Source organism: Rissa tridactyla, chromosome 3 (genome assembly GCF_028500815.1).
Source record: "Rissa tridactyla isolate bRisTri1 chromosome 3, bRisTri1.patW.cur.20221130, whole genome shotgun sequence".
Classification (NCBI taxonomy): domain Eukaryota; kingdom Metazoa; phylum Chordata; class Aves; order Charadriiformes; family Laridae; genus Rissa; species Rissa tridactyla.
This window is the reverse complement of record NC_071468.1, coordinates 110,411,007-110,433,370: the sequence shown is the minus strand read 5'-3', so window position 1 is coordinate 110,433,370 and position 22,364 is coordinate 110,411,007. Positions and strand designations below refer to the sequence as shown.

General features: G+C 45.0%; 1 protein-coding gene across 1 annotated transcript in view; it reads right to left on the bottom strand.

Annotated features, from left to right (window-relative positions):
- Positions 1 to 291: 291 nt before the first annotated feature.
- The window catches only part of GRHL1 (grainyhead like transcription factor 1), a 40,223-nt gene continuing 18,150 nt past the window's right edge, over positions 292 to 22,364 (bottom strand). Inside the window, exons 8-15 of the mRNA XM_054195909.1 lie at positions 18,626 to 18,784; positions 12,190 to 12,277; positions 9,839 to 9,978; positions 8,370 to 8,407; positions 8,179 to 8,267; positions 6,285 to 6,370; positions 4,433 to 4,497; positions 292 to 3,542 (exon numbers count right to left, since the gene is read on the bottom strand). Of these exons, the coding sequence (XP_054051884.1) occupies positions 3,428 to 3,542; positions 4,433 to 4,497; positions 6,285 to 6,370; positions 8,179 to 8,267; positions 8,370 to 8,407; positions 9,839 to 9,978; positions 12,190 to 12,277; positions 18,626 to 18,784 (780 nt within the window). The 3' untranslated portion in view covers positions 292 to 3,427. The remainder of the gene's footprint in view (positions 3,543 to 4,432; positions 4,498 to 6,284; positions 6,371 to 8,178; positions 8,268 to 8,369; positions 8,408 to 9,838; positions 9,979 to 12,189; positions 12,278 to 18,625; positions 18,785 to 22,364) is intronic.

Sequence of the window (22,364 nt, the reverse complement as noted above, 5' to 3'; positions counted from 1 at the left end):
TGTTTTACTGCCAGAGGAAAGCGTCCTTCCCGGACACGACGCTACACGGCTTCCCCACGCTCAAAAATGAATGAGGCTGGCTGAAATCAGGCAGGGAATGAGAACGGGACTAACTCATGTGGGAATAACAGCAGGGCTGGCATTGGGATTATTTCCTTCTGCGAGTAGGAGAAACTACTAAACAAGTCACCAAAGTTTTGTTTTATAGATCCCCTGTCAAAAAAAAAAAAAAAGGGGGGGGAAGGGCAGATGCGTTTACTAGATAAAAGACTCATCGTTAGAAATGAACATATAAAATTTAATAGCTTGGTTTAAAATACATTTTTCAATTAAAAAACAGCAGGCAAAACCAAAAAAATCAGTTTCATAAAACATACATGACATTGCTGCTACTGTTATAAGACCCGTGTCCCAGAATATCTTATAGTGGAAAACAATCGTCAGATTTAGTTCACATACTTCATTAAGCAGTAAAAAGAAATAACGTTCATGTCAATCCTACCTCTATAGAGACTCTAAATCTACTTCCCTGACCCTAGACTGAGTTTCTGTAATAAAACTTCCATTTTCAATAAAAATGTGTAAATATATACGTATTCTATATATCAGGTTTAGAAAAAAAATTCCCTTGCCATAGTAACATTATTCCCCGTGACTGGTGAAGGGAAGCCCAAGCGGCGGGTCGGTCGGCTGGGTACGAGTCCCGTGGCTGCTCTGCAGGTGGTGGATTCCTCTACGGGGTGACACGTGTTGGCCAAGTCTCTTCAGCACCGTGCTCCATGCCGGCCTCTCTCCTTTGGCTTCAAGGCCAACGGGCTCCATCCACCTGCCCACAGTCACAGATGCATCCACGTGGAATTTGCTCGACTCCAGCCACAGAGCGAGAGGGGACCATGCGGTGCCCAGAGCGCTGGCAAGCCCCTGTGGGGCCCATCAATGGAGGAGGAGGAGGGAGGGGGGAATGGAGCAGTCTATGAACCAGCTCGGGACTGGTCCAACACAAATCTCAAAATACTATATTTCATGTAAATCATTAAAAAATATAGTGGGGAGGGACTTCAAGTGGTCACCTAGTCTCAGCACCAAAGGAGAATCAAATATACCTGTGACAGTCCAGAGCTATGTCCACCCTGCCTGGCTATAAAGACCTTCAACGCCAAACTCCACCGCCCCCCTGGGCAAACTGCTCTTCTCACTGGGGAAAAAATCACCTCGACACCTAACCTGAATTTCTGCAATTTACACCCACTACTTCTCACTGCACTTGCGATTGACCAGGAGAACACCTTCATGTGTTGGGAGGCTGCTCCCCTAAACCTTCTCTTCTGAAGACGGCCCTTCACCAGGCAACTCATCCAATCCTTCCTCCTCGCAAGCCACGAGCTCTGCCTGGAGGACCAGGCAGTCTGTTCTCTCTGGGACATGGGATAGGACCAGGCTCTGCTGGAAAGGCCAGGCTCAGCACAGGGCACAGCGCTCCAGCGGAGGCCTCGGCGATGCCAAGTAGAGCAAAAGGCGGGTCTCATTTCTCACAGGTCATGCTCCTGTTTATCAACTCAACATGGCATTTACCTCCCTCTTCCAAACAGCAACATGACACAGCTGAACAACATTCGGTTAGGATCTGTTAACCATTAAGTAGAATCGTTAGCCATTAAGTAAAATCATACCCTACTTTTCCAGACTATTTCTCCAGCCTATCCAGATTGACCTTCATGTCCCAGGTGATGCACCTGCAGCTCTTCCCAGCTTTCTGCTGTCTGAAAATGTTATAAATGTCTCTTTCATTATCCAGATCCCTAACAAAAGCACCGGGTGACACTGGACCTGGTACTCACACTCATCTGCTCACCCTGTAACACAGGTTTCGCGTTAGAGCCAGGTGCTGCTGTTTAAATGTTCCTCGCTACTAACTAAAGGGTGCCTTTCCTTCATAAGCACATGCATGCGATGAGTAAATACTGTACAATCTACTGCAGAGCAGTATTTTTTGGAGGTGTCTGGCACTCCCAGCTGGGGCTAGGCTCAGGACGCCTGCTACCAGCTGCCCCTGTTTGGTCTCCCCACCTCAGCAATGGGTCAGTGCCCGGCGATGGACGCACACCAGGAATGCCTAACCTGATTGCAGCCCTTAGTCCGCGCTAACGCTCGGCCTGCTGAGCCAGGATGCTGCCTTCCTCTCTCAAAAGCCCTGCCTGTGCCCTTCCAGCTGTCAACATCCTAGGACCTTGCAAGCTATCTCTGACGCAGGAGCCCATCCAGCCTGAGCTGCTGTAGTGGGCAGCATTCAGCTGAGCCTGAAGTACATTGCTACAAAAACACAAACAAACAAACAAATCAACCAACCTACCCTCCAGGAGACCTTCTTCCTGACCCCCAGAAGTGAGACTTCAAGGAAACTGCATCTGCTCAGCTCCTCTTGGAACCCAGCCCTCAGACTTGTCCCAAATCACCTCTCAGGGCAGCAGCGCGCAGACTTTGTGGGGCTCAAACTGGCAGTTTATCAGAGAAGCCAGGATTGCCGTCACCTTGCTGTGCAGGAGGGCTTAGGAGAGAGCCGGAACCTTTTTCCTTCCATGTAGGAAGATCCATGTTAAACAAGCAGGTCTCTTGTGCCTTCTATGAACGTACAAATGTGTGCTCACCTTTGGTGCGTGTTAAGGGTTTGTCCGTTTTTAAATAGTTACATTAAATATCTGTTTTCTCTGTATATGGCATCCTTTTAGATGGGCTTCATTGCATATATTCACGGTATATACAGAACACCGTATTTTATATATATTATATATCACTTGTATGTACACATTTACAAACCTTCAAAAATATATTGCACTTATATACAATATAGCTTCATCTGATGAGAGTTCACACAGTTACTAAGGCGAGTTCTTCATAAGCAAGGCAGTTTTACATTCCCCCCAAATGACACAAGTGATTTCAGTAGTCTGCCCCTGTTCAAGAGTAAACATTATAAAGACTTTTCTCCAACCTGCACGCAATTCCTACTAGTATCAATTAGTAGTTTTGCAGCTCTACTTAGCAGAAAACAGTCCAATAAAACGGTATTAGCTGATAACGGGCTCAAACATGGATACTGAATAGATAAATAAGATATCACCACTCTAAAAGGCCACCTTTCCAGGGGGTTTCCCCTCCTGTATTTACTAATGTTTTATACATGCTCTCTATTTAATCACTGATCTTTGCTCGCTCATTTCAAGTGCAAATAAGGTCATGAGCATTGCAATGTTCTTTGGAAAGAACAGAAACACAAATGTATTAAGCTAAAACACTGCTCTGCTCCCCAGAACAAGTCAACGCCTGGCTTTCTTCTGGAGAAGGTGATTAGTGTTTTGCCCAACATCCTAAATTATGGGAAAATGTTCACTTGAGACCTTTGTTTAAAATCCACAGAGGATCCATGATCTTAGATCTCAGTGAGAGTGAGCTTGTAAGATCCTCCAACTTCTTCAATCTGCAACTGGAAGGTATCTTCATTAGAATAGTGTTTCACAATGTTATCGTCCATGTTGACCAGAATTCTGGAAAAATAAAATAAGTCAGGGAAATGTTACCTTTCTAAATGCCAAAGATAGCAAAGGTGCCCTCAAATCTCAGAAAGCCTGGACTGTCCAGCGGTAACGCAAGATCCCTGCTCACCTCTCTCTGACGCATGGCTTCCTATTGCAGATCTAGCTGTTTTTACACAATCCTGCCATCAAGGCTTGCAGCCACACTTCTAGGATCTGAATGAAAGGGTTAACTCAGGCTCCCGGGCCAGGAAGGGAGGGAGATCTCAGAACTGGTGGAAAACCTTCTGAAGCTGCAAACACCTGGGCAACCTTGGGGCTCTGAACTGGTTTGTTTGACAGCTATAAACAACCATCACAAAACCCTATAGAGCTTGTGGGGAAGAAACAGCCAACGCCTGGCCACTCATTTCATTTGCTACAACAGTGAAATACTCGTGTGTTTGTGGGTGCGCACACGCACATGAATGCAATGCACACGCATACACACACACACAAAGCTGTCCTTAGCAGTGGTTTAACTACCACCAATTCAAACCTTTTGCAGTTATTCCAGCGTGTTAATTCTGCTGTGAAAACACAAGCCTTTAAACTACATTCCAAAGGTGATTAAGGGATGTATTTTGCTAGCCAGAGGGGCTTTGGGGAAGGGGCTAAGACACCAAAGTGACTTTAGAGAAAAAAAAAAACACACAAGAAAATTAGTGAAGTCAGACTACCTATTTCTATAGTGCCTTTCCGGTCTTCTATGAATGACATTGCAATAGGATTAGTATGTGGCATCCACACCCACCCACCCGCAAGTTGCATTTGCGTTGCACAGTGCACGGAGGAATTACAAAGCAGATTTGCCTACAAGTTTGAAAAGAGGAGTTCATGTTCTCAGACAGTTGCATACTCACCCTTTTTTACATTTTTTGAAGATTTTTCCTATTTTATCAAAAGGAACGTCATACTTGTCAGATATCTAGAACAAAAGAAGAAAAAAAAGCATTTGTGAAGCAAGGAGACTGCTGGCACTGCCCTCCACTTATGATTTTACAGAAAGGAACAATAAAAGGTCTGCAAATCCAAACACCCGCTCTGCCCCATAAAGGCAATACTAAATCCTGAACTGCAGCATAAGACTACCAGTGAGAACCCTTCTTCTGCAGTCTGCCAACTTCTGTGCAAAACATTTAATCGTGTTCTAAACTTGGCCACTGACTTCTCAAAAAGCACCCTCCTGCTCCCACAACAAAAAGCCCATGCAGAAAAAAACCCCACCCCTCACCCTGGTTCTCATCCTCTCTTGGCTCTCTGTTCGCTTAGCATACAGAAAACCATTTCTAAATTCAGTGTCTGATGGATCAGGTGAAAGCTAGTCATCACAGAGCTGGCACAGGAAAAAAAACCGCAAGAGAGCGAAGACCCCTGCTGCTAAGGACAGGAGCTGATCAGGAATGCCCCCCTTAGCTAGGAGGGTGACCTCAGCATGAAACCACAGCCACTAACCACGGCAGTTCATCGTGTGAACCTCCAGAAAGCCATGAGGTCAGCAACTGAAGCCTCGTTTAGTTTGGCAAATTGTTCTTATCACACTGACAGCAAGTACAAAACTGATATGCCATTTCAGGATGCAAAGGCACAGGGGGTTTTCCTCTAAGACACAGTTGTGAGCTCTTGGTTCCTTGCTTTAAGAAGTGAAACAACAAAGGCGCAACTTCACTTCAGGATCACGAGGTAGGAGAGGACTTCATAGCCTTCACTTCCCCCGCAATTAGCCTCCGTCTCCAGCCTGCCTGTGCTGGCAAAGCCCCACAGCCAGAAGAGGGAACTTCAGGTTACAGAACCATCTCTGGGCCCCAAAGCTAACAGCAGGAGCTGGCTGTACAGCCCCGAAGCCTCTGTACTCTGAGCTTCGACAAGGCATTAGTCACAAAGAGGCAGCCAGAAACGTCAGTTTTGAGCTCGTGCCAAACATTACACCATTCCTCAGAGTTAAGCTCTGTACTTCCTTTGCAGCACTGCAGCAGGGGTAGTAGAAAGCTACTTTGGAAGTCAAGCACCAGAGAGCAATTTCACGCCCGTGTGCACAGATATATAAAAGTCTTCAAGCACACTCAGAAGCTGGGGCACGGACCTCTCTTCATAAGCAAGTTATGAAAGGGGAGGGGGGGCCCCCAAACAAGGCTTTGAAAGACTGAAATAAACCCAAACCACTGAACGCATTCTGGAATTCACTCCATCTTCTAATTAAAACGCCCTCTCTGACATGAGGGACACCCACAGTGGGAGTCTGTTGATTGTTTTTTGATGCAGCTAGAAGAGACCTACACAGCTGCTTCTGCAGCTTGGCCAAAGCAGAGCCTGCATTAGAGAGGAGCCTAGAAGGTGCTTTCTCCAGCTGTGCCTGTTATTTTGGAACTATCTCAGGTCTCCAGTCATTCAAGCGTGACACACCTGGATTTTCAGGAAGGTCGAGAAACACCTTCTTACACCCAGACCCCACAAACGTGGAGTAAGACACTCAAAAGGGAAACTTCCTGAAGTCCTTTAATAATAAATTAAAGTATTGTTTACATTAATTGCCGTGTTATTGAAAGGAAATCTGCGTTACGCTTCTTATCCAGAAGAGCAGGAATATGTGGACATAAGCTGCAATTGAGAGTCTAGCTCCTGATTGTCCAGTGTATAAGGACTGGATAGCAAGGGACTACACTCGATTTTTCCTCAAACTTGTGGCAAGGACTATTAAACAGCTATATTACTTACCGCTTCCATTAGACCTTTCAGAGACGGTGTCTTTAACATTAGCGCGTCAAAGACTTCCTCTGACTCTTTTCGGACATACAGCAACACTGAAAAGCAAATCGGAGAGAGGAATTTACTACATAATTACTCCTCAAGAACAATCTGTATATGATAATGGCTAGGTACTGAATAATATACATTGAGGAGCTCATGAAGAGATATATATACACACCCATATATTCAATATACATGGAAGACTGCACAAAAGTCACGCACAGCTAGGTTAGCTCAAAACATACTTTTTGCACACAGAAATACTGTGTGCTCAACATCTTTATTGTCAAAATACTTTTAAATTTTTCACTATTTGCTATTTTCTCTATTACTTGAAAGAAAAAGGTTGTATTTGAGACTCAGAAAAGTGGAACGCAAAAAACACAGCTTCGAGACTCTTGGGTATCCGTATTTCACAGGTCATCTGCCACAAGACCTTGCACAATAAAATCATTTGACACATGCCACCACAGCAGGTGAAGCCAATCCTGGCCACCTCCTCATTTTTAAATTATTTATTTGTACAGTCCTCTGCTCCTCCTGCGCTGTCTCATTTCTCTTCCTACCCCTTGCCATGTTTCAGTAACGCTTATACCACCCCAGCTGACACACAACGCAGACTTAGTCTCCTACTAGGAGGGCAATGAAAGAATAAGAAACCCAATTAGGTAAGCATCCCTAGCGTTCTCAAGCTAGCAGGGAGTCCTTGTGTATAACATCAGCCTCATCAAAACTGCATTAAGGCTGAGGAATAAGCCATGAGAGCAAGAAAGCCTGGACTTCAACAGCTTTGCTGTCTTTAATCCATCTTCTAATGACTAGGTATTGCAGGCCGTTTACAAGGGTTCATCAGCCACAGCTTTGACACACCTGCAACACAGAACTATTACTGACATATCTAATTGAACAAGGTGAACTCGGGACAGCACAGCACCTTGATGGATTTCCTCTGGTAAACGCAGGCTTAAAAAAAGGACTGTAGATTTAAAAAGTGAAGACAGCACACGCACCCTCAGTTACAGCACAGGTCGGACAATACACCAGTCAAAGGAGAGAGAAACCCATGGGTCTCATTTTATGGCATACAGCAACAACAAAACCCAAGAAGTCTAATTTCCTTTTCTAAAATCCATCCTTCCTTACTAGTTTATCCAGACTACGGAAGTGCAGCTCCATTAAGGTCAGACTTGCTAGACTTAACCTTCGCCACATCACAGGTTTAATCCTTCTCTTTTAATCCTTTAAGCTTTGTCATGGTTCTTCCACACACGGCTGTCATTAGGCAGGTAATCCAGTACACCATCTCCAAAGGGATCTCTCACCTCTTTCCACAACAACATCCAATCCCACATCAAATTGCAAACGTGGACAACGAGTTAAAAATAAGCAGAATATTCTCTCAGTTTGTCTCTCAGCAGTGAACAGCCCATTTTCCGGCACCGTGACAGATGCAACAGTTTTATACCCAGAACTGGTTCTTGACATTCATTGCGTAAAGTCCTGGAGAAGATTTCCAAAGTATTTTGTAGTGGATTACATGATGATTTTTCTTCCCCCAAGTCCACCAAGGAGATTGGTAAACTGCTCACCGCCTCTGAGTCTCTTTCCTTACAGGTTCAGAGCCAACCAGCTTCTGAGTCAGCAGAAAACCCCCGAAATTCTGACATTGTAAAACATTTGCAGAGCTGACCTACATCCTAATATACCAACTCTTTCTATTACTACTCAAAGCCAGAAAGATCAAGCTAAAGTATACTCCAAAATAAATTAAATTAAAACAACTCTTTAACCTCAGATGCATCTCTCTATCGTGATGGACAAATAATCCAATAATTCAGTCTCTGAAAGAAGAAAATAATACCTCTTTTTGGTTCTTCTATTCTGGCCATTTTATTCGGAGTACCAATAAAGTCCTCTTCCCCAATATAGGCTCCTCTCTTTAGGTTGGAGCTGTCAACGACAGGGCAAAAAGTCAGCAGCGGTACAATTACAGCAACTTACACCTCTGTCTGAGGGCCAGACTTCAGTAGGCTGAAGTACAGCCGCTCTTACCTTTCACCCTCCAGTTCTTCTGAAGCAACAGGAAGGACCTTTTAAAACAAAAGGGAGATTTTCTTGACATATGCAGAAAAGCACACAATGAATTAGCTAGCTAGTGGGAACCTTATGTGTTACTCGGTCTTCGGAAAATACTACAAATCGCTCTGAATGCTACAAAGCAAAGTTGCATAAGGACAGACCCATTAGCTGGCGTTAACATGGTCTTGGCAGCCAACGCTCCCCCCATCCCTCTAAGTGCTTAAGTGCTATCTGTTAATAGCCACTTAACAGCAGCTTTGTTTGCGTTAAAGAGTCACTGGCATGGGAACAACAATTCTGCTACACCCAGCATGAGCAGAGGTCCAACAGCATCAAGTTAAAGGACAGGGAACCCCTGAGCCCATGGCGGGAGCCACAGGGGACAGGCAGATGGCCCACCCACCCACCTCAGTTGTAAGCACATACTGATGTGCTGACAGGACACAGGGGAAACCAAGGCTGTCAAGGAGAGAACCAGCCATGACTACATTACTGGAAGTAAGATGCTTCGGTCCAAGCAATAAACATTGGCCTTCATTTTAATACACAAATAATACTTGCACTTCTGTCCAGAATTAGAATTAGTTTCCCCTTATCATCTTTCAACCCTGCATCAAACAACACTTTGTCTCAATCTTCCAAAAGCCAGTAAGCATCTTCTTTACCTCTTTTCATAAAGAGAAATTAAAGGATCTCAAATGAGAGAGGCGGGAACATACAAGAGCTAACTAGCTTTCTATCTGGAGTGGCACAGAGTCTTCTGAGAGCTCAGCACTAGAGCCTTCATAGGAAAACACGCGGAAAAGTCAGCCTTACAGATACGAGTTTATTCTCCATCTCTGTTAGGAGTTTAGGCAGTGCTCTTAAAAAGTAAGGTTTAAATTCTGTTAGAGCATGCCAGGACTCCCAGCACAGGGAAGTTCAAGATTTTGAAACTTGGTTGCACTCTAATTTTTTCCCTTCCCGTTTCCCGTCAGCTGGGACTTTCCAGGAACGCCAAGGCAGGGCACTCTGGCAGCGGATCACAGAGCTGACACGCTTGCCAGTTCCACAGAACGGCTTTTCACCCTGCAGCAGCAGGCTGGAGGAGCCCGAGGTCTACAGCAGCGCACCAGGAACACAATGGATTTTACAAGAGACAACCAGCCTGCAGTTCACTCAATGAACTCTCAACTGGACGTGCTTTGGAAACATTATTTCAGGTTAATGGAAGCGGGAGTTCACAGGCAAATAATTTATTCATAAAACATCCCCGGTTAACTCCAGCCAATGCGACTAGGAGCAATGTCTCTTGCTCACGTGAGACTCAGCCTGTATTTGTTTACAGAATCTGTGCAGATATTCTGGCATTTCATACGTATATACATAAACACAGCATCCTAGGCTTTTTGCAAATACATCCCATAACCCTCCTCATCCCCACACCCACGAGCTTTACTTACGTGAGCCCCACGCTGAAGATTTGCAAAGTGAACATCAGGAATGAAAAGGACTGGCTGAGTGTCTAGATCCATGAAGGGCTTGAAGACGGTGATGTCTGTACGTTTGTGTGAGGGAAGCATCGGCACTTTGACATCAGAAACTGCAGATTGTAATAGAGAATAATGAAGACACCGACGGGGCTGTGGCAAGAGGCATATATGCTGTTGAACGAGGGCACTCTGCAGGCAGGGTCAAAGGGAGAAGCTCCTGTGGCAGAGGAGTCTAAAGTGGGGTTGTCTATGTCTCAGATGAGGGCCTGGACCCCAAGGAAACAGCTTTTTTTCCCACAAAGGAGTAGGTGCTTGCTCCATCTCTCCAAGAGAGCTGCTTGACTTTGTTCAGATATTAAACTGGCCTGGAGAATGGTCTGGCCACTCACCCCAACAAAGAAACACAGGTCTTCCATGTACCAAGCAAACCATCCAAACAGAGGGCAAAACCTAGTTCGAGACCCTCTTTTCCCTATCCGTTCCCTCAAAAGGTTGCTGGATTTCCCATACCATAAAGGCAGAAAGAAGACAAAGAGACAACCTACATGGTTCCAGTTGGGAGCCTCTCAAAGACAGCACCACAGAAGCACTATCACACTTCAGAGGTGGTACAAATACTGTTTTTAGTGCAAGATGTGACATTTGGAGTTACATTCCTATTCCACACTTTCAAATTTTACATTTTTGTTCATCCTGGTCACCTCAAGCTGCCAGACCCCAGTTCATCCCCCTCCAGGACCAGCATCATTTCCTACAGAGTATTTTGGTTCTCACAATGCACCAGCTGACGTGACACAAGCCACCAAGTGCACAGACTTCACCCACAAAGACCCATTTGGGAGAGAGTGAGGCAGGAGGTCCCTTAAAATGCACTTCAGACACATTCATATCAAACTGACCCCAGCTGAAGATTTCCATTCATTTTAACAAGCAGAAACATTTCATTTTTGTGTCAAACCAACTGCAAGTAAAACATTTCTCATATCCCCAGTGGAAAAGATACTTTTTTTGTTCCCTTGCAAAACTTTTTTTTTTTTTTTTAAAGATTGCTCAATCCCTTTAGAAAATAACTGTCTAGAAGTCACAAACTATCTCTGCTGTTGATGAGTCCATGCACACATGGCATTTGTGATCGTGGAGGTGGGTATAATAGCTTATGGCTTAAAGCAATCAAAAACTTCCCACACAAGAGCAAAACAGCAATGGATTGTACTTTCCAGGAAAGCAGAGGTCACATCAGGCTAAGCCCAAGCCTAGGAAGTTCACACTGGAAAGCGGCTTTTGTAACATCATAAGATCCTGGAAATCTGTATTGAAACTGTTTGCACTTTCCAGTCATTACAGAGGGCTGCATGCGGTAATCTTCTGGGAGCCGTTGGGGCTACTACCTTTGTGAAATGCTAACTGTGGGCCATAAGCCTACCTTTCACACCACATACTTTGGGAAAAAGCCCAAAAATCCAGCCCTTTCTGCAACTGTCCTTGAGCAAACGGGTTCCCTAATAATCATCTTCTGAAGCTGCTCCAGCAGCCTGTACCTGCTGCGTCAGGAAAATCCTGCCCAGCAAGCCATGAGGTGCATGCTTGTTGAACCGGTTGGACTCTTAAAAGCACGGCTCTGACAAGCACACTGAGCAGAGCCAGGGAGAGCACGCACCTGCCCCGTGCAAAGGAAGAGCGGGGAGATACATTTTCCTCTAAGCAGGTGAATAACTAGTCATCCAAACACAGGATCTGTTGCAGTCATCCGCAGCGGTTAAAGGAAAGATGCTCAGCCAGAAGAAGCTCCACAGTCTTTACATACTACGAGTGCTGAGGCCTTCACATCTTCTATTTAAATTATTTACTAAGGACCACTTTGCTCTAGAAGAGTAAGCATAAGGCTGGGAGGTGGGAGGCTCAGTCCCAAGGCTGCCACCACCTTGCTGCACAGTTACGAACGTGTTTTTAATGTAAGTTAAAGCCTAAGTTTAGGATCAACCTGGAAACACTTTGGAACAGCTCCAGTACCTGCTGCCACCCATTGCCACAGGGTCTCCAGCAGTGCCTAAAAGTCACACACTCACCCTTTCAACTGCTAAAGAACTCACACGATTTAAAACATAACAGGATCCTGCCTTGGACAGGAAGAACTAGGTAGACGTGAAATCCTAACTGACTCAGTGTGTTGCAAAACACAATTAATGGTTCCATAAGCAACTGCTTAAAACAAACACTACTCCATAGGGGATAAAAATTGATTTAGAGTTCTACTGCACAAGTTATTTGTAACCAAAATCAGATCTAATATTTAAAATACCGACGGAATAATTTCTACTTACAGGCATTCAACTGAGAGCTGGGGTCACTGCACTTGCCTTTTCTTTTGCTTTGCTTTCGCTCTTCATCCCTGATTTTCCTCTCTGCTCCCTGCCAGACAAGAGATTAAGGGGAGAGGGGAGAGAGAGAGAGGGTTGGTTTTAGTTTTTTGGGTTTTTCTAGATGCAGAGGCAGGAACACCGATTCTTCCAGAGCTGTGTTTGTGGAGATCAGCTCCACGGTACCCAAACTGCAGGTTTGCCAGAGCGTGACAACTTGGAGATCTGCCCAGTGTTTACTTTCAAGTCCTGTCACCTAATGAAATCCAATAACCATATCAAAGATGCAAACACTTGCTCTTCCTTCAAGTCAGATGGGGATATGATGACAAAAGACACCCACAGCTTTAACAACTGTATGAAACGTGAGATAAAATAAACCTGAAGTGTTCAAAACAATAAAAACTTGCAAGTTCCCCGAGTTTAAAAGTTCACTACATCATCATTAAATCCTGATGTGTTAAAAAAAAAAAATAAATAATCAAGCCACACTTGGATCACCAAGTGCAAGATACCCTCCTGCACATTGCACATGGAACCGGCAGCAGTTATACCAGCCTGCACTGATCTCAAGTTGAAGACAGGCATAATTGTAAGGTAGACATTACTACTACTCTTTTTTTTGGGGCCAGGCTATGGGGGAATCCACGAATACCTAACCAGGTCCTTGCCATGGTTCCCAGCCCTCCAAACCAAGCAGTAGTAGGGAGAGAACTACGTTTTCTGCAAGGTGCAAGCAGCTATGACAGAGAGAGAGGAGGAAGGAAGGTGGTTTGTATTGGAATCACGTTCATTCCTCTAGCTCTGCCCAGCCCTCCCAACATGACTGTGGGTTAAGGTAGGGATGTCGCATTGCCAGTTGCATACGGTGATAAGCCCACAATAGATCCCCAACACTCAATCCTGATGCTACCACCAGATCACTGCCCAAACTGGTATAACACAAGTTCTACCTGTCTCCCAACACCCTCCTGCAAAGCTAGGCAAGAGGTAACAGTTCCAGCCACAGGAAGCCATTATTTCTCATTCCCACCCCTACAATGCTGCCAAAACACACCCACATCCTTGGACAGTGCTGGAGGAAGACTAGATTAGTTACGGTGAACAAGATGACAAAAAACACTTGGCGATGGGGTGGGAAATGGTGCCTAAGGCAACAGCCCTGCTAACCTCCCAGTAAATCAATACTCTATAGGTGACAGGATGCCTACGCCTGCTAGGTAGCAGCAGGCACGTTTGCACTAGGAATAAAAAGGAAAATTAGCCTAAATATTTGATGTGCGTTAACATATATCACCTTTTCTTCCACCTAACAGCAGGGACACAAGCAGTTTCAGGCAGCTGCTGCGAAAGAGGCAAAAAAAATACTAATGAAGACACAGACACTGCCAGCTTCGTTTGGCCTCATAAAGGCAATACAGCCCACTACAGTGAAGACATCCCACCTAAACCTCAGCACAGCTGGACCCGCACCTCTCTGCAACTTCCCTTACCAGAATAGTCACAACACCTCAGCTTGACAGCAGAAAAGATCAGCTTTGGTTCCAGCCCTGCGTTTTACCTTTCACATGAAAATAATAAAGTTCTGCTACTCAAACACTGTGCTACAGAACAGCACCTGCTTCCTTGTGGAGAATGTGCTAATCCATCAAGAGCACACAGTTTGAGAAAAACTCTGCCCTCCCATACCTACAGCCAGAGTTCTGCTTGAAAGTCAACTTGTTCCAGGCTACCGGGGCCCAGGTAAACACATGTCAAATTCCACATAAAAAGAGAAAGTTGTGTCTTGATAACAGGTTTTTCTGCCTTGCCAGTGGAGCTCAGCAACAGCCACGCTCAGATACTTTTGAAGAAAAAACATTAGCAATCCTGTGTTCTGCTGTTATGGAATAAATAAGCTTGTAAGAAAGAGGTTTCTCCAACTTTATCACCTAGAGAACAGCCTGCAGTCTGAAAAGCAAGATTTCACACTCTTGCTTGTGTACTAAAGGCTGCAGGGTTGTTCTGGTTTTTTTGTTGTTTTTCTTTCCTTCAAAGTCTCCAGTTGTGTAAGGGACTCTTGGGCTGAGAAAGGAAAGCGGCATTTTTGAGGAGAGCTGCCATCCCTTCACTCTGCAGAGAAATGTGATGTATTTGATAAAGCAACAGAGATGCAGGGAGAGGATGCAACATCAAGTCATGGCACGTTGGGATCCGGAGCCCTCATGGCATCACAGGATTCCCCGCTTCCACACGTGGGCTGTCAGTCAGACGTGCTCCAAAGCCGGAGAGCTGCTCCCCCGCCCCTCTCTGCTCTGCACGCCCTCTCACACTGGGTGCAGCTCTGGCACACAGCCCACAAACCATTCAAGCTCTTCCTCCGCCCTGTGGCCCTAGCAGCCAAGCCATCAGGGGATACTGGTGGACAAAAAATTGGACACGAGCTGGCAGTATGTGCTTGCAGCCCAGAAAGCCAATTGTGTCCTGGGTTACATCAAAAGAAGCGTGGCCAGCAGGTTGAGGGAGGCGATTCTCCCCCTCTACTCCGCTCTGGTGAGACCCCACCTGGAGTACTGCATCCAGCTCTGGAACTCTCAGCACAGGAAAGACATAGACCTGTTGGAGCAGGTCCAGAGGAGGGCCACGAAAACAGTCAGAGGGCTGGAGCACCTCTCCTGTGAGGACAGGCTGAGAGAGTTGGGGCTGTTCAGCCTGGAGAAGAGAAGGCTCCGGGGAAACCTTATTGCAGCCTTCCAGTATACAAAGGGGGCTTATTAGAAAGATGAAGAGTAGCATTTTACCAGGGCCTGTAGTGACAGGACGAGGGGCAACAGTTTTAAAATGAAACAGTGTAGGTTTAGATTGGATGCAAGGAAGGAGTAATTTTTTTTTTTTTTTTTTTTTTTTTTTTTTTTTTTTTTTTTTACAATGAGGGTGGTGAGACACTTGAACAGGTTCCCCAGAGAGGCTGTGGCTGCCCCATCCCTGGAAATGTTCATGGCCAGCAGCCTGTTTAGCGGAAGATGTCCCTGCCCGCAGCAGGGGCATTGGAGTAGGCGACCTTTAAAGGTGCCTTCCCACCTGTATTCTGTGATTACGCAAAAGAAGGAACAGTCTCCATGTTGCTGCCCATCCACATCAAAGCTGCCTCGCCCCATCTCTCTCTCCTTCCAACAGGATCTCACTCGCTTATTCCTACCATCCTATAAAAACCTTCCCACAGCACTGCCTATCACAACAAGAGTAACAGCAGGTCCCAGAGGGCAACACTAGCTATAGCCTGTTAAATCCTGCATTTAATCTTCCCTGTGTGGATGCCTAGCTGAGGCACAACTTACAGCACAGAAGGTTGTCTTCCACTGGGACAGGTCACCCCCACACAGCCCAAATAATGCTGGGCCAAGCATGAACGAAGCTTGTGCTGTAACATGCCACAGGATGTCACCATTACGCCCACACAGCTTTACTCAGGTCTTGAAACCACATAGCTCTAGAGGAAAACCAAACATCCTGGGCACCTGTGGACCCCCTTTCCACTGAGAGAGAACAAAAGGGAAGACACAAACACATGAAGAAACTTGATCTCAAAAACTAGAAACAAGTTATCAGCAGCTTTCCCTTCCACACCAAGCGTGGGAATCCTCCTCCTTCACTCCTTTCCCGTGCAAGTGTTAACTAAACTGTTTGACCTTCTGTAGGATATCTACCAATTTGTATGCACACACCCCAAAAAAAAAAAAAAAAAAAAAAAAGAGAGACAGCAGAAGACTGCCTGCCATGCCAGCGTCTGGGTTCAAAGTCAGTTCAGGCAAGCAATGGAAGCACAGCCTTAACAGACAAAAGGAATAGAGGGGACCTACACAGAGCTGTCCCTGTTAGGCGGCCACAGCATCATCATTTTGTGCTGGGCTTTTTTTTTTTTTTTCTCCAACAGACCTCCACAGGATAGACTTGGCCCTCCACAAAGAAAACATGGACAACAGTGCTTCTACAGGTAAGAGTGGCCACCTGAGGACAAACACATTAAGGACCGCAATACGTGTGGATACTATAGCAACGATGGTCCTCTAAACATTCAAGACCAGCTGATTGATTACCCAAGATTCAAAGCAGGGCAGAAGATGGGTGCTCCTTCTGAAATGCCAATGCTCTTACAGGAGCCTGGAGAAGGTGGCCAGCGCTGGGGTCTACAAATCGGTACCTGCAGATGTAAGGACATGGGTCTGCTCACAGGAGCACTTGCCTGGCACCTCAAACAAGCGATTGAGTACACAGTTTGAATCAATGTGGTGATAAACGGTATTCAGCTTGTTGGCCTCCATCCCCAGCTCTCATTACCAGACCCGGCCTGATCTGAAAGGCAGCAAACTTCAACACCGTTTCTACAAATGCAAATTACAGAATCATCAGGCACCAGCCTCACACTGGCTGCCTGTTCACAGAACGAGCAACAGTCAGATTAAATACTGAAAAGTAATCTTTTCTCCTTCCCTCCCTCCCCTTTTAATTCAGGGCCAATCTGCAAAGTATCTGGAGGAATAAAGCAGGAGGAAAGGTCAAAATACCAAAGGAAAAGAAAAGATACATTGGCATGACTGTACTAATAGCTTTACTGAGATTTATGGTATAGACTCAAATGGTTTCCTTTAAGCTATGTTGTTGTGGTTTAGGCAGGGCTGGCCACTAAACGAATGACAGAGTGTCCCTTCCCCTCTGGGATCACACATCTACCCTTTTATTGACCGATTTGTCTTATTAGCAGTAGCACAAGCCTGTCAGTAATTTTAGCGCAGTATCGGTAACTGACTGGTCATCTTATGAGTAGAAGATTCCCCCCCTTCCCCACAGCAAGTCTATATTCTCTACAATACCAGTGAGTACAGGCTCATAACACACAAGAGTCCCAGATAATGGAAGAGTTGTAGATGACACACTTGCTTCAATCTCATTTTAGAGGAGAAAAGGAAAAGAGAAAAAAAGAAGGGAAAAAAAAAAAAAAAGACTGACGAAAGCCCAAAAGACGCAAGCCTTTTAGGCTCACTGGCAAGCCTTTCAGATAGCTCTGGAGAGCATTCTTTAACTCCATGGTAAATTCTTTGCAGAAATCATCACAACGGAAGCCTTCTCAGGAGGCACTTGAAGGAAGATGACTAAGTAGCTTTACACTGGCAGCTGCTACAGGCAGCTTCTCCCAACCATGCAAGGAAGCAGAGGCCTATTTAAAGTATATAGATGGGACAATAAAACACGGCAGGATGGGTCAATGGGATGCTACAGCAGAGGCAGACTGCAGAGGGCTCCGTATATTTTGGGAGGTAAGTAGAGCAATGCAGATTAATATTTGCAGCAGTGTCCTGAGGGATGACAACAAGGCAAGACCACAGAGCATGTAACCAGTGCAAACCTAGCACAGAACTCGAGAGTGACGGCCACAAGCCCATCTCAGACCTGCAGCTGCACAGAGAGATATTCGAGATATGACTTGCAAAGAGTCTGTGCTATGAAGATGGAGTCTGGATGCAAAAAACGAGAGGCCCTAATCAAGCGGGATGCCAGCAAAATAGGAAGTCAGTGTGGTTCACAGCGATCAAAAGGAAGACTGGGGAAGTCCAGGCGGCATTCATCCCAGTCAAACAGCAACACTGCACATTACTTGCTCTGGTCCTTCAAAAGACTGGTCAGGCAGGAACAGATTACAAAGACTGGGAAATGTCCCTTCTTTGCGAACTCGGTGAGGCTTTTACAAGTGCTTTCAGCTCAGCTCCTGCTATGTTTCTTTCACAGCTTCAGGTGAACAGTGGCTTTGGGAAGGGTGTTCATTCTGTGTGCTAAACGTGTTAGGCAGAGCAGTCAAATTACAGCACCCATCCAGCTTGTAAATGGGCTTAGTTATACTGCTGTATCTCACAGCAGCACAATGAAAACAGCAACATCTTCTGTTCTCAAGACATGCACGTCACCAGTTGGTTTTTTGTTGGTTTGTTTTTTAATAACAAATGCAGTAAGAACACTAGAAGAAATTTAGAAGGACCAACAAGACATAACTTGGGCAAAAAGACAAGCCTTCACTTGCTCCAATCAATTGCAATGATTTCTCCTCCCGATGGCACTCTGCGGGACTTTCCAGTGCCTGGAGTACTGACAGCCAGTCTCCTGCCACTGACTGACCTTTCTCCAAAGTCAATGCTCAGGAACACTTCTCAGCACTCCAGCAATTTTAGAGCAGCAAATTTATCTGAGGTCATCATAACATCTATGAGCCAAGCAGAAGGGGCTGAAATTCTTTCCTTGCAAAGGCTGAATGCAGATGGGAATTTTCAATGGGCCAAAATAGCAAGTGCCAGAATTAGAAAAAAAAAAAGCTGCTAAGCTGTGGAATAGCCTTTTCCAAAGGGTCACTGGCACATTGACTCAACCTTACCTTGTCGCAGAAGACTTTAATCTGGCAGTAGGCTCTGTGGACAGGTTTGTTACTCCTGTTATTGTAGCTGTAGGTGTCGATCTGAAGATTCAGGGGCAGGCCTTTAACTCCCTTCTGAGAGGAGAAATCCGTGCTGAGGCAGTTCACAGAAATGAAAACCTGTAGAAGAGGAAAGCAGCACCCATCAGCAGTGACACACAGACTCCTGGCTGGCCGCTGAGCAAGGGACTATTTGGCAAGTGCAGAGATCTAAATGCTGGTCCTCAGCACTACAAGTAGGACCTTCTGTCTTCTGAGAGATCAGGCAAAATCCACAACAAGCAGTACTACGTTCTTAATCCTTTATATAAGCCGTTACAAGGGACAAAGCCGCTTTGTCCAGAGTGAATTTCAACAAACTCTCAAACTTTATGAAGACTCCACCCATCTTTTTCAAGATCTCAAACTTTCTGTAACAGTAATCCTCCTACACCCAAGTCTCACTGCCCAGTGTTTTACCACCTTGGTAAGAATACAACCATGCTTCAAAAAATTTACGTTACTTTGGGCAAGTTAAAACAAAGCTTTTCATGAGTTTTACGTAAGCTGCTATGAGCACAGCTTATGCTTGAAACTACGTGGAGGTTTTTTTGGTTTGGTTTTGGTTTTTTGGTTGGGTACTTTTTTTAGTGATATTAAAAGCTTTTAAAAAAATACTAGACAACATGTTATCTTTAAACACAGGAATAATACCGTTATTTCAGTGAAAGAGTTTCTGCACTTTACACTTTAAAAGATGAACACCATTGTGAATATTCCCCAGTAAGACCTACAATACCCTGCTAGCGTTCAGATCAAAAGGGAAAGAGTAATATTTTCATTACTCTAATTAAAAAATTGAATTATGGGGAAAACAAATTAAGAGAGATTTTCAACATATCTAATTTAATTTTCATAATTGCCTTAAAAAAAACAAAAAACAACACACAACCTACCCCAACAACAACCCACAACCAGAGAACAAGCTAAATGCTGCTTAACAGAAGGAAGAAATATCCTTGTGTGGATATGAACAGATAGACCAGAGCACTTTGTATCCAGAACGTGCACTTGCTTTGTGCCAAGCCTTTCTGCAGACACAATCCTCATTACCGGTATGTCTCAGAAGAAGCTGTAGTGATTAATTACCAGGAATTTATGAGCTACCAAGACCTGCAACGGCTCCTCTCCTCTCCGTGTCAAGAACAGAGGCTGGGAACCCACTGCTTAAAAAGAAATTAAAAATAATCAAAGCCCTGGAAGCCTGAGCATCTTGGCAGAGATCTTGCAGGAATACTGTCCCACCACCTGACTGCTCACTTATTCTGCTACTACCACGAAGCACCCGTTTGACAGGCTCCGCAGTCAGTTAGTGCCACCTCCCGGAGCCATCCCGGTGTTGCAAAGTCTCGAGGTAGGTTTTGAGAAGCTTATGGGTTTGGGTTGGATTTGCGGTTTTGCAAAATGTTTATCACGGGCTTCTTTGCACAGGTTCAGCAACACCTTTTACTAGTTTTAACAAAAGAAGGGAAATGGAAATGTAATAACTTTCACCAGACTAGGGATATAAGCTCTTTTTCTTTCCCATATATAACACAGTAGTATGAAAAGCCTGGGAGGAAAAAAAAAAGAATAGCATAGATAAGCATCATCTCTCGTAATAACTTGTCTGAATGTTCAAGATTCACATGCAACTCCTTGCAGCCCCTGTGAGCACCGGTTATCCCAGGGCGCGGAGACAGCTGCTGGCACACCATCCCTTCCCTTGTGCACACACACCATCTCACAGAGCTGGCAATGCCCCCCCTCGAGTCCCTCTTGTGCAAAGGGACATTGAGACGTGCGAGACAACATCTAACTCACGCCCGCGTGGCATGCCAGCAGAGCCCCATCGCCAGCCACCCGACCTGCGCTGCTTGCACTCTGGTGGCCCAAGCCAGGATGACACAGAGGGACATCAGCGCCGAAGGAGCCAACGCTCAGTGCCCGCTCACCTTCCAACCAGTCCCTCAGCATCCCAAACTTGCGTTGTTCCAAGACGACTTCTTTTGAAAGCGTTAAACACATCCCAAATGGCAGCCAGGAAAATTATTTTAAAACAAGCTCTTTTCAATCTTCCCCAGACTAAGCTTTGCTTGCTTTTATCCACCCCGCTTCCCTTTTTGCTGCCTTCAGCTTTACAAGGGCATTTTGCTTGTGGCGCTGGCACACCCCGGGGGAAAGCTTCAAGGAGTTTGAAGAGCTGCTTTCATCCACTTCGCAGCTAGGTAATCAGATGGATGCACAGCCTGAATAATTGTGTTCCCTGAGCAGGGTTTTGGTTTTTTTTTTTTTTTTTTTTAACAAGAGCCTCAGCTCTGGTGTTTGCATATTTTTACATTTTAAATTTTAATTTTAAATTTATTTACCCATACTGAATATTCACACGCAACTCTCACGTCTGTATGAAGAAATGACTGCGTTCTACAAGAAAACATGCCCGAGCAGCCATGTCAGCAGGTCCACCACAGCCTCAAAATTTCTGCGAAATCCCTCATTTGAGTTTCACACCACGGGACACCAGTGGACTCCATGTGCAGCATCCGCCACCAGTTCCCTCGCAAGCAGTGTCGCTTTTTTACTGGATAATTCAGGTCTATGTTTTCAGTTTTCGTGGCTTACCAGCCACGCAAAGCCCATGCGGCACACTGTCTTGAAGGTAGAAAGAAGCATTGGTCTCAGCACAACTACACGTGCTACAGCAGCAGAGCTGCATGGGTATCCCATGGGAATTTGGGATTGCCTGTCAGATGACAAAGATTATCCTCCTACTTTAGAGTCTCCTCATTTGATTAGCTTTGACTTTAAGCAGCTGACTTCATTTTCATGCCATTTAAGTCTTTGGGACTCCGGGCAGGAGATGGCAACTAAAACCTAATCACCTCTCTGAGGCAACAGAGCGCCAGCCTGTCTTCTCCTGTTCGTACAAAGCCATTTCAGTTCAAAGGGATCATCTACTCCTCTCTACCCACCCTGTAACTCCTATTTTTGAGCAACTTCAGGTTGCCTCAAGTTCTACAAAGACAGAGTTTTAGCGAACAGCTTTTCCAGTTTGGGCTAAAACAGTTTCAAGCCAGGTGCTTTTTCGTTCAGGAAGACTTGACTTGCGTTTGAAACGTAAGGCCAAGTGACTGCGCCAGCTACATCCCCACCCCAAAATTGCCAGAAGAAAGAAAAACGTAACCGCAGAAGTTGTTCTGCGTCTTCAGCCTGCTGAGCAGGATTCCTTTTCATGTGTCCAACCTATTTTTCTAAGGGCAGTTCCGCATTCTCAGCTATATTAAGATTTGTTGTTACTTTTAAAAAAAACATTTTCATTTCACCTCCCAAGATTCAACATAAAGACAGCACTTAAAAATAGAGTACTGTCAAGCCCAAGCACTTACAAACATGAGTCAAGCCCTCAAAAGTTACGCAGATTTTCTTTAAAACTGAGATTTCTAAAAGGATTAGAAACCTGTTCTCAAGTAATTTTGCTTGCTCGGCAGTTAAGCCTTAAGTCTATATTTGAATCACATTTCCAGGCTTTTCTCTCCAATCAAAGCCTGGCTTTATTTTCCCATTCTTTTTTGTTGATTTTTTCAGGCTTTTTAAATTATTATTATTATTAATCAAAGTTGAGATTCTCATCGAGACAAATGGCTTCACAATGGTGAGGTTTAAAGACAAAACACCAAACAGC